General features: G+C 43.0%; 1 protein-coding gene across 7 annotated transcripts in view; it reads left to right on the top strand.

Moving 5' to 3' along the window:
• The window catches only part of NDEL1 (nudE neurodevelopment protein 1 like 1), a 41,035-nt gene that overhangs the window by 16,649 nt on the left and 11,472 nt on the right, over positions 1 to 12,914 (top strand). For all 7 annotated transcript variants that reach the window (XR_006101891.1, XR_006101892.1, XR_006101893.1 and 4 more), the window contains exons 3-7: positions 1,202 to 1,355; positions 2,516 to 2,664; positions 4,820 to 4,956; positions 6,470 to 6,643; positions 7,107 to 7,198. Coding sequence is in view for 3 of the 7 variants with exons in the window: in XM_042449141.1 (XP_042305075.1) it covers positions 1,202 to 1,355; positions 2,516 to 2,664; positions 4,820 to 4,956; positions 6,470 to 6,643; positions 7,107 to 7,198 (706 nt within the window). In the remaining 4 variants the exon portion in view is untranslated. The remainder of the gene's footprint in view (positions 1 to 1,201; positions 1,356 to 2,515; positions 2,665 to 4,819; positions 4,957 to 6,469; positions 6,644 to 7,106; positions 7,199 to 12,914) is intronic.

Raw genomic sequence — 12,914 nt, forward strand, 5'->3', positions numbered from 1 at the left:
GCCTCATGTGGCCCTCTTCTATTCTCCACTCAGTGTGGAAAACAGCAAAACGTGTTTTGTAACTAATACTAACTCCCCTGTCATATATAAACTTGGACAGAGAAGTGGATTATCTCTATTAATTTATGAGAATACAGCATCTAACTGAAGGTGTTATTTTGGACACCCATATTTTCACATTTTTGTTCTGGAACTGATTTTATGTTTTGCTTCGTGCAAGATACCCATGTAATACGCAACAATTTTGTTAATGTGCTTTCACAGAAAGGCTTTGAATAATATCTAAGCTGTCAACTTCACTTAACTGCTGCAGTCATTTCAGTCTTAATGAAGGTTGACTGAATTGGGTGGGGGTAATGATCTTTTGTAATAAACATAAATATGAAGAAGGAGATGGTTACACTAGAAAGAGAGATAGAGAGTTAAAAGAGATAAGAGAAGTAAGTGTAGAAGGTTGGAGTAGGTTGAGTATTAGAAGTTGGATTAGTTATCGAAGAAGAAGAAGTGATAGTGTTAAGGAAGGAAAGAAGAAGGTAAGAAAGAAGGAAGATAGAATAGGAAAGGTATTTAGTTGAAGGTTTTAGACTTGGGGTTTGGGATAAGTAAAGGAAGGGCCTCTTCTTCCATATACAGTGGTACCCCGGGTTACGAAATTAATTTGTTCCGCCGCGGCGTTCGTAACCCGAAAGATTTCGCAACCCGAAAAAGCCATAGCCGCTAGCGCTAGAAAGCCGCGATTTCGTGCGAAAAAGCGCCGAAAAGCACCAAAAAAATTTTCGTAACCCGAAAAAACCTTCGTATCCCGGAACAGTTTTTTCCTATGGGATTTTTTCGTATCCCGGAAATTTCGTAACGCGGTGCTTTCATATCCCGGGGTACCACTGTATTGGGAAACAAGTAGGAATGGAATGTCAGTATGAATGTATCTTTGGTATTGTTTTTGTCTGGTTGCTAAGTTGTGTTATTTTAGTGTATATTTGTATATATTCACTTTTTGTTTATTTGTTTCTTGTGTATCTGTTTTAATAATAAAATTATATAAAAAAAATAAGCTGTCATCTTCACTTAACTGCTGCAGTCATTTCAGTCTTAATGAAGGTTGACTGAATTGGGTGGGGGTAATGATCTTTTGTAATAAACAGAAGAGATGGGGATACAGATGGGGTAATGCCACATTCATCACTATTTTTCTAACTTATAGTTTTCAGGAAGCACGTGAAGAGCTGGCAGAATTTCAGGAGGGCAGCAGAGAACTAGAAGCGGAGTTGGAGGCTCAGTTGGTACAAGCTGAACAGAGGAATCGGGATTTGCAAGCAGATAACCAAAGGTTGAAACAGGAAGTGGAAACTTTAAAGGTACAGCTGAATCAGTAATGATTTTGCTGAAGATAAATTTGGTACAGGAAATAACCTTGCTTGATGATTTCAGCATTGCTCCAAATGCTGTTTGTCTGAAGGAACTATCCTTCCTTCAATGTTTTTTACAGTTTTAGCCAGCTGATTTGTCAAAAGCCAAGGAGAGTGATAACAGAAGGAGCTTAGTTCGTAATGTTCAGTATATATCAAAGGTTTTTGACAGTTAATTCTAATAATTCAGACTGCATATGAAACAGGACTCAGTACTGTGGTATAAGAGACTGTATTGGCAGAGTGCAGTGTTCTCATTTCTTGGCTGCTCTCTGACTGCAGGGCAGTTGTATACATCTTTGGAAATGGACTAATGCCTCTATTTTTCTTTTGCAATAATGATTTTGTGGACAATGACTATATTTAGAATAATGAGAATCAAATGTTTTCAGACATGATGTGAGGGCTTACCACTAGCTCAAAATGTTGACACCCCCACCCTGCACAAAGACTAGTTCTGGTAACCAGGCTCTCTTACCTGGCATCTCTTTTGTAGCTTTCTATCTCATGTGAATTGAGGAGGAAATGGTAGCAGAGAAGAAAAATCTTTGAGACATGGAGGGTGCTACTTTGTTAGCCTTTATGTTGAGATTAGGGTGGGGAGCCAGATTGGGATGATTATTGAATTCTCACTCCTGCAAGCATTCTTCAGGCCAGATGATGTTAGATGGCATGGTCCCATCCTCTGGAGAGAGCTTTCCCACCTGTGTTTTGGCCTAGGATCCAGCTTCACTTTTCTTCTCAATTTTCCTGGATGGGGATGCAGAAGAGGAGTGAAGTGCTACTATCTATAGATTGCAAACACTGTCAGACATTATAACCAGTTTGGTCCTTTCTATTCCTTTCGCCTGCAGAGAAGACAGAGAAAAAGCAAAGCCAGGAAAGCAATCTTTGCTGTTCACATGAGCTGGGTTCTGAGGCTTAGGTAGCAACTTTTTTGGACTAAATGGTAAACCACTGCAAGCTGGTGGTTCCTCTCCTCAATTTAGCTAGTCACTAAATGTATTTGCTAATATGAATCCTTGATTGAAGTAGTGTGGGAGTACCTCTTGAATAGCGTGATCTAATTTCAAAGTGATATAACCCTTCACTGTGTCTTCTTCTTTCAGGAAAAACTTGAGCACCAGTATGCACAAAATTACAAGCAAGTGTCGTTGTTGGAAGATGACTTAAGCCAGACTCGGGCAATCAAAGACCAGTTACATAAATATGTGAGAGAACTAGAGCAAGCCAATGATGACCTTGAACGTGCTAAGAGGTAGGGCTTGTTGTACTGAAGGTAGTCATTTTGTTGCTTGAGGCAGACATAATACGGTGTCTGCTCTTTTCGAGCTCACAAGAGTGGGCAGCATTGGCTAGCATTGCACTTCGCATATGTTCACCTTCTGAACAAAGTGATTAGAAGGGAGAGGGAGTGTGTATATGTGTCTTGCTCTCAGACATTTATTGCCTCTTTGTAGATAAATACAAAAATAACATAGCCCCCATTTCTCTGTCTGTTTGATATGTTACTCCAGGAAATTACTCTGGTAATCTGTTCATTTGGAAGGACATTTTTGTTGATATGGTGATCACATTGTTGGATTTGGTCCATGCGAATTCATAGTATACATGTTACTGGCAAACAGATCTACCATCCCAGTTTGTCCAATGGGATCAGCCTAGATTGTTGACTTCTGCAGTCTTCATACATGTTCCTTTCTTCCTAGAGCTGGGGGATCTAATTATGGTAGTATATATGCTACTAACCTCAAAGCTGGACTTTTGCAGTGCACTGTACATTGGGCTACCTCTGCACTAAGTTTGGAAACATCAATTAATTCAAAACATGGCAGCCACATTACTTACTGGCACATCTGTGAGTGATCATATTACGCCAATAGTAATATCAATCTACTTGCTTCCAGTTAGTTCCCAGGCAAAGTGCTGGTTGTTACCTTTAAAGCCTTACATGGTTTGGGTGCAGGTTACCTACAGGATTGCCTTCATCCATATAATCTGCCCCATATCTTCAAGTTCTCTGGCAGACTTTTACTTGAATCAGCCAGGACTAGGCTGGTAACTGCTATCCAGAGGTCTTTTTCTTCAGTTGTCTTCAAACTGTGGAATAACCTGCTGGAAGAGATTTGATAGCTGGATACTCTGAATTTATAATAGCATTAAGGCCCAGTCTCTTCCAGCAGGCTTGTCCACATTATTTTTACATCATGAATTTTAAATTGTGGATATATTGTTTTTAATATAATAATAATAGGATTTATTTATATGCCGCCCAATCACTGGGAATCTGGGCAGCTTACAACAGAGGGGATAATAGACAGTTCCCTGCCCTCAGGCTTACAATCTAAAAAGACAAGACACAAAAGGAGAAGGGAATGGTGAGAGGGGATCAGGTCCAGCATTCTTCTCTCCCTCTGAGGCCTGGACCAAGGCAGATGGACTGGAGGGAGGGCTCTCCTTCTTCGGGCTAGAATATATATTGGTTTTATGTTCTCTGTTTTTAACTGGTTTTACCTGTTATGTAAAATATGGAAGCTAGGTTGGTCATGGGCACATCCAGAACAGCCCATATTACACCAGTTCTAAAATTTCTCCACTGGCTGCCTATCAGTTTCTGGGCAAGGTACAAGGTGTTGGTTCTAACCTTCAAAGCCCTACATGGCTTGAGTCCTGACTACTTGCGGGAGCGCCTACTTCCATATAATCCTCCCCGCACACTTTGGTCCTCTGGGAAGAGTCTGCTACAGCCTAAGTAGACCAGACTTTCAGCGGTGACCCAGAGGACCTTCTCATCAGCCGCACCCAGACCTGCTGGATGAGATCCGCCATATTACCCCCTTGGAAGCCTTTAAAAAGATGGATCTCTTCCGACAGGCCTTTCCAGACTAGGTTAGATCTGTTAGATCCATTAGACTTGCCTCCCCCCTCTATTGATACCGATATCAAAATTGCCTGATACCATTGCCCCCATCCCCCCTCCTTCATTTCTTTTGCTAATCTGCCCGAAATTTCAGTGTATTCTTAATGGACAGTTTTAAATTTTTTAATGTTTAATCTATTTTTATGGGTTGATCACTGTTTTTATGATTTGGGGGAGGGTTGGGGTTTTGGGGTTTTTAAATTGTAATTTTTAATTGTTTGACTTTTTTTTTATACTGTTGGACTCCACTTTGATTCCTTTGTAAAAAAGCGAAATACAAATAATAATAATAATAATAATAATAATAATAATAATAATAATAATATCTTAATCTTTTGTTGTTCCTTGCCTTGATTTATAGAAGCAATAACAACTACAATAATAATAAGAAATACTTATAAAATATTATGTAATATATATTATTGTTATGTACATCTGTCTCTGTCATTACATATGTATTGAAGATCTGTATTTTATTGATTTTTTCCCCTAGAGCCACAATTGTTTCCTTGGAAGATTTTGAACAAAGGCTAAATCAGGCCATAGAGCGAAATGCCTTTTTGGAAAGCGAGCTAGATGATAAAGAATCTCTGCTGGTTTCTGTACAGAGGCTGAAGGATGAAGCAAGAGGTACAGCTTGATGAACAACTGCTGTTTTTGTTTTTTCATAAAGATATGGTGTCGCTGTCAGAGGTTGCAGTCCACCTCCTAGTGAAGGGATAAATAAGACCTTTTATGCACTTGTAAACAAGCAATAATGTATTAAATATTTTAGTAAATATTTCATGGAAACAGCAAAATGAGAGTTACTAGATTTTCTCTTACAGTAACTTCAGGCAAGCTTCTGCCTGGGGCACACTATGCAGCAGAATAAGATTTGGACTTCATCATCAAACAGTGTTAACAGTGTTGCTTATCAGAGTCACAGCGTCTACATGCAGTATACTCTGCATATTCTGAAAGAGAGTGGAAACTAGAATTGATGTGAAACCCCTGTTTCCTGGCATCTCTGTAATCTTGGGAAATCCTTTGTTTTTGGAACATTTCTCAAAATGAGCTGCAGTATAGAGATCAATGGGTCTGTAGATGGCAGTATTCTGATATTATGCCCAAGAAGTCCAGTGTTAATTCTTAAAGTAGTTTGCCTGAGAAAGTGTGCCCGAATCCCTCTTCAGGATTCATGGATGCCTGTAGGCAGTATGATCAGTCTTTGTCCCCCAAAGTAGGCTGGGGAAATGTGGGAAGAAAAACGCTAGGGTCAGATGAGAAAAGACTTTTCTCCTCACTTTCAGAGCCCCAATTTGAGTCAAACTAAGTGTTATGCTATGTACCTATACCCAGTCAAATGTTTTTGTTATTTTGTAGGGGGAGGGGGAAATGCCAATTAATACCAGGTGCTGTAGGCTATATTCAGAAGAAAGGAATGGCAATACCATCTCTGAGGATGAACCCTATGAAATTCATGGGGGTTGCCATAAGTCAACAGATCATTTGAAGATGTGTGCTCACACACACAGAACTACACAGAGACACAAGACACTGAAAAGACTTTGCTGTAGAATTGTCATTTCTGATAGGGTATACTGTCTTTGCTTGTAATTTGGGCAGTGTGTGTGTACACACAAGCACATGTGCATGCACACATGTGGGTTTGCTGCATACACTTGAGGTTTCTGACATTTACCGAAATGATGTCTTAGCTACCAAGAAAGTGAAGAGCAGAACCTGAATGTGTGGTTGTATCAGGCAATTTGATTTTTTATTTATAAGATGTGCATTCATTAGGCTTTCTTGATATCAAAACAGGTAGCCTGCTGTATCCATGTTCCTCTACAGAGAAAATGCTGAGTGGGAGCAGATACTTAGAATGTGCTTAAGAGCTACTGATTGTGGCATGTACTATGCATTGACACATGATGGGGATTTCTAACTGATGACTAACAGCTTTAGGGTAAACTATGGCTATATTTAAGCTATGAGAGTGCGGCATATAGTTTCAGCCGGTATTCTGTTTGTAGCTTATATTTGACCTTGGACATCTGATCTGAGGTGTAGAATTGCTGGGGAACAAGTAGAACTGAAGGATAAATTGGTGTTTGTTTCATGCTAAGTCATGTATATCTGCAATATTTTTTCCGTACAGATTTAAGGCAAGAACTAGCAGTACGGGAAAGACAACAAGAAGTAACAAGGAAGTCAGCTCCTAGTTCTCCAACCCTGGACTGTGAGAAGATGGATTCTGCTGTCCAAGCTTCACTCTCTTTGCCAGCAACACCTGTTGGGAAAAGCTGTGAAAACAGCTTTCCATCTCCGAAAGGTAAAACTCACATGTAAATGTTATGAAAAATAAGTTAAGAACAATTTATTGGATTTGAATATAGAACCAGGTTTGATTATTTACACCACTGCTGTACTTTTTTCTTTGCGTAGCTATAGCTTTAGTGTCATAAAAATATTAGACTAGTCTTAATCATTGTAGAAATTAGTGAACGGTATTTGAGTCACATAAGGAATCATCACCGTCCTTGTGTATTTTCTATGGCTTATTAACCCATTGTTCATGCTTTTCTTACAAAATCTTGTCTTATATAATGGAAATGCAGACATTGAGAGAATGTGGAATAAGGAATTTGAGGACTGTTGGTCAGAAGTGGGCTTCAGAAATACTATACTAGTAAAATGCTCCCAGAAAGCTGCTCTCATAAAAGCTTGATCAGATGGCAGGCTTACAATTGCATTTCTGCTGGCCCCTAATCATGTTATTTTTACATATTTTGCAGCTATTCCCAATGGCTTTGGTACCAGTCCCCTTACTCCTTCTGCCAGGATATCTGCTCTGAACATTGTGGGTGATCTCCTGAGAAAGGTTGGGGTAAGAGCTTTGGCTTGTTAAAGTGTGCAAATTGCAATTTTCACTACTTCTCAAAGACTTTTAGGGATGGTTTTTAGTGAGTGGCAGCTGTTTATGACAGTGGCTCTCAGACTTTGGCCCTCTGGATATATTTGACTTGCTGGGGCTTCTGGTCATTAATATCTAAAACACCTGGAAGATTAGAGTGTGAAAACCATGGGTTTAGGTTTTTACTAAATGTGCTAGAAGTGGAGGGTGATGTCCCACTGCAAATGTTTTGACCTTAAGTCATTCTTCAATCTTTTTATTGTGTTGATTCTGCTGATGTTGATTCTGCTTTACCTACTTTTCTGTGGAGAGTGGAGGAACATCTTGAATGTGAGTTGGTCTGCCCCTTTCTATGTATGCAGGAATGAATAAGCCTTCCCAGGGCATCCAATAGATGGAGCAACCCTCCCACAAAGTCAGTCTTCATTCCTGCCCTTTCTCCATACACACACATTTTTCTTTTGCTCCACTCTGGATGCCATTTTCAGGGGATATTTTCTCTTCCTTTACTTCCTCCTTCTCCTTCAATCTTTTTTTAAAGCAACCTTTGAAACACTCTCCTTTCTGATCTTCTCTAGTTAGTCCAGATCTGCCACCCCTACTTGACAGCCATGTGGAAGGGAAAGGAATCATGAAGAGAAGCGCCCAGAATAGTGATGGAATTCCTCGGCAAACCAGAGAACTGGTGGCCATGAGGAGATCCTCCCTCCCCACTACTGCTGAATTTTCTGTTCAGCTGCTGGACGTCAGAGGCTCAGGGGGACCAAAACAGCCACTTGAAAATGGAACTCTCTTGCACTCTGTGGCCCAGGAAAGCTCCCCATTCTCAGGCCAGCACTGAATAGGGTCAGAAGTGCAGCTGCAGGTTTTGCAGCCAGAGCAGTGTCGGCCTAGCTCAAACATTGAGCCCCTTCACCATGAATTTCATGTCCTGGCTGAGGGATCTAATCTGTCAGGCCATGATGTGCTTTCCCCCCTCCATCAGTGCACCCTGGGCTGGGGAGCAGCTAGGTGCAAGTGGCTATGTTGTGAATCCCAGGACTTCAGAAACAGGAGGGAACAGGGCAGCCAGTCCTTCCCTCTCTCTCTTCCAGTCTTCCACTGCAACCATTGCTTCTACCGCAACTAACCCTCCAGTAAGCTGAGAGGTAGTCATGTTAAGAAGGCCTCAGAGAGCTAGCATGAATGACATGTATGACTAGTCCCTTGACTAGAGACCACAGTTTATGATGACCAGGGGGACATTTCAGGGGAATTACTACTTCACAAGAGGCATTGGCAGGACACCTCTGCAGTCTTGTTGGGTTTTGAAGAAGACCAAGCTGTAAACTGGTTTTATAGGCAGGAAGACGTACACTGATTCTGAAGAGGAGCAGGATAGCCTCACTTCACCCTCATCCTTTTGCTTATTCCAAATAGAAGATTTCAATATCCTGTTAAAGAAGCAATTAAAACTCTAGGCATCAGCATGCCAGTTAAGACACCTGAATGCCAGGAACCTGACTTGCTCCAGTGCAGCAGAGAATGGTTGCTAACGGCCAGCATGTCCCAGTTGTGGTTGGGAGAAGTTGTGGTTGGAGAAGACTCCCTCAAAGGATAGGTTAGTGGAGATGGCCCTCTTGAGAGCATACCCACTCCCTTCTCTTATGACTTCCACTTCTGTGGAAGGCTCTGCTCTGCTATGGGCCAAGGAATTGATCAAGACCATTCTTTCCAAGTAGATAAAGGTAAGTCAGGGTGTTAACAAGCTGCTGATGGTCTCTCCCTGTCCAGTTCAATGCTATGGCTCAATCTTCTGCCATGGCAGTGAAAAATCCAGTAGGAGGCCGCCTTCAGGGATTCGCAGGAGTTTGGGAGGGCTCCACAACAGACAGATGGGTTCTCGACACTGTCCGCAACGGATACAGACTAGAATTTCACCATACACCTCGAGACCACTTCATCCCTTCTCCCAAGTCCAGCGATCCCGACAAACACCGCCTCCTGCTGGAAGCCATCGACCGCCTGGTCGCTGTCAACGCCATCGAGCCGGTCCCAAAAGACCAGAGGGGCTTGGGCTGTTATTCCACTTTCTTCCTGGTGCCCAAGAAGAACGGGACCTGGAGGGCCATCCTGAACTTGAGACCACTCAACAGGTTCATACGCAAGAAGAAGTTCAGGATGGAGACCCTCAAGACCATCCTGGACAGCCTTCAGCCCAACGACTTTCTGTCCTCCATAGACCTCCAGGATGCTTATTTACATATTTTAATCCACCCCTCCTCCCGTCGATTCCTCCGGTTCAAATATGGCAAACACCATTTCCAATACAGGTCACTCCCTTTTGGCCTCTCGTCCGCTCCCAGGATTTTCACCAAAATCATGGTGGCTCTGGTCGCTCATTGGAGGACCCAGCTCATCCACGTTCACCCATACCTGGACGACCTCCTGATCAGGGCACCCTCAAGACAACAGGCCATACGGGACACTGCCAGGGTCCTCAGATCATTGGAGGACCACGGATTTCTGGTCAACCTGGACAAGAGCTCCATTCAGCCCAGTCAACAGATCCTCCACCTGGGATCTCTGATAGACACACACTTGGGGACGGTCCGCCTGACTCCAGAGAGGACCTCGACCATTCAAAAGACAGTCCTGACGGCTCTCAGGTCACCCCGGGCCAGCCTACAGCTACTCTCTCGTCTACTGGGGCTGATGATAACAGCTATCCAATGCCTACCCTGGGCGAGATTCCACGCCAGACCTCTTCAATGGCTTCTTCTCCCACACCAACAGGCCATCGCCCGAAGGAGTCACCGCAAGATACGGATACACGACCAGGTTCGACAGTCTCTCCGATGGTGGATATCCCAGGCAGTCTCCAAGGGCCGCCCCATCTGGGAGACAGAGAAAATCCAGATCACCACAGATGCCAGCCTCCGAGGATGGGGAGCCCACTGCGGGTCCCAACTGGCCCAGGGACGATGGTCTCCGGAAGAACAGTCCCACAGCATCAATTGGCTGGAACTTCGAGCGATACGACTAGCCCTCCAATCCTTCAAAAGGCTCATTTGTCACAAGTCAGTCCTCATAAGAACCGACAACATTACCGCCAAGGCACATGTCAATCGCCAGGGAGGAACAAGATCACAAACCCTGATGAAGGAGGCCCAGCTGCTGTTGGCATGGGCAGAGTCCAACCTGCTGTCTCTACACGCAGAGCACCTGCAGGGTCTACTAAACTCCAAGGCCGATTGGCTAAGCCGAACAGACATCGATCAAGGAGAATGGAGCCTGCACCCAGAGGTGTTCCAGACCATAGTGGAGGTCTTCGGCCCACCAATAATAGACCTGTTCGCCTCGCCCGTCAATGCCAAGACTCCCAGATTCCTCTCGAGGTTCAAGACACAAGGGGCAGAGGACTTCGATGCACTGACCTGCCGCTGGCCGAAGGGTCTCCTATACGCCTTCCCTCCAGTAACGCTGTTGACAAAACTTCTGTCCAAGGTCCGAAGAACCGGAGCGGTGGTCATCCTGATAGCTCCAGCTTGGCCCAGGCGTCCGTGGTTTTCAGAGCTTCTCAGCCTGTCAACACAGAACCTTCCTCTCCCAACCAGACCGGATCTGTTGTCGCAGGGTCAAGTCTACCATCCAGACCCGACCTGGCTTCAGCTTCACGCCTGGAAATTGAGAGGAACATGCTATCCAGATATGGCTATTCCTCCGAGGTGATTGAGTCGATCCTGGCATCAAGACGCCAGTTGACCATCAAGATTTACGAATACACCTTCACAGCCTTCAAGAGATGGTGTAGACGCAAAAAGAAGGACTTCATTCGGGTCACGGTCTCCACACTCCTGCAGTTCCTTCAGGATGGCATCTCCCAGGGACTCCGACCTAACACGGTAAAAAGACAGGTGGCGGCGATTACTTCAATACTTCCACACGACCAAGCTGCTCGGATTTCCCATCACCCTCACGTCAAAAGGCTGCTCAAGGGAGTCTCCAACAGAGCACCCCCGACTAGACACCGCTTCCCCTCATGGGACCTGCACACAGTCCTCAAAGCCTTGACGATTAAACCCTTCGAACCAATGAAAGAATCTTCCCTAAAACTTCTCACCTTCAAGACTCTCTTCTTGACGGCGGTGACATCGGCCCAACGCGTATCTGAAATTGGGGCACTGTCAGTGAGAAAGGAACTGTGCGTCATCCGACCCGACTCAGTTCTACTGAGACCAGATCCGACCTTCATTCCCAAGGTGAACTCAATTTTTCATTCATCTCAGGACATCGTCCTGCCTTCTTTCTGCCCCAGACCAACTAACGACCTCGACAAGATATGGCACACCTTAGACGTCCGCAGAGCCATTAGGTACTACCTCAAGAGGACAGCAGTTTTTAGGAAAACCGAAAACCTCTTCGTTTTCTTCCAACCAAGATCCAAAGGCAAGAAGGTCTCATTATCGACGCTCTCCAGATAGATCAAAGTCCTTTTGACGGCTACCTCCGGAGTTCTTTGTGGCCATTTTGACACTCAAGTAGTCTTCATCAGAATTATAGAGTTTTTCTATGCTGGATTAATATGTTCAAATATATATTCCATGCTTCTGAATGTGCAAAGTTAACAACAATTAGTACAGTGATCTACATAATTAACAAAATACACAATGTGTATGCGATTTTAGGACAAAATCCCTAGACCAAAATGTTATAGCTTACCCATGCCATTACGCAGTATAGCTTGAACTGATAAGAAGATTGCTGGTAAGAATTTACAAGGATTGTATGTTCAAATATACTCTGCCTATACAAACAATAGGCTACAGGTGATTGAATGGTACATTCTATCTCTTAAAGGTATATCTTCTAAAGTTATAATAACCTATATATCCTACAAGTAAGCCTGAAACACAGCTGAATGTACTGTATCTTAATATTCTTTTTACAAACCTAATAACATTTGTGATAAATATAAAATAATACACTTATTGTGACTCATTACAGACACATAACAAATGATAATTTCAAATACAGTATGGATACAATTAATAGAGATAGTTATTAACATGGGATGGAGGTCAGTTTTATGATATGAAATTATCATTTGTCAAAAGGACTTTAAAAGGACTTTTGCTACCAGTACAAACTATATGTTACATCCTCATGCTACTGTGCTGCAAGTATCTTCAATGATTTTTTCCCAGACCTTTTATTGGATTCTGTTGGTATAGCAATAGAAAAATTTCACTGCCAAAACAGCATACATTTATTTCATGGACCTGGTTCATTATTGACTTTCACAATGAACACAGTGTTATTCATGTGTATACTGTTGAGTGTTTGTGACCATTGAGTTTCGATATTGTGAATATAGACATATATGTTTTATGAATGAGATACGTCCTTGTTTCTGTTTTTCCAAACATTTGTGTATATCATTTGTTGTTTCCCTCTCTTTTTGACTAACGTATATTGTTTCCCTTGCATCAAGTTCCATGCCAACCTTTCCACCTAACTAGATGAGCTTTGGTACATATCCTGTTTAGGTTGTTCCTCCCCTTTCCACAGGGAAAGAACTGTTTGTACTTGCCTGTGAGAGATGACCATTTCCTATGGAAAAAGGGATGAATGGGAGGCCTGGACAGGGCTGGCTGTCAATTGTGATTTACCTGCTATGTGTGTCTCTTAATTTTTGCCTGCGTCTTCC

This window comes from Sceloporus undulatus, chromosome 2 (assembly GCF_019175285.1).
Source record: "Sceloporus undulatus isolate JIND9_A2432 ecotype Alabama chromosome 2, SceUnd_v1.1, whole genome shotgun sequence".
NCBI classification, from domain to species: domain Eukaryota; kingdom Metazoa; phylum Chordata; class Lepidosauria; order Squamata; family Phrynosomatidae; genus Sceloporus; species Sceloporus undulatus.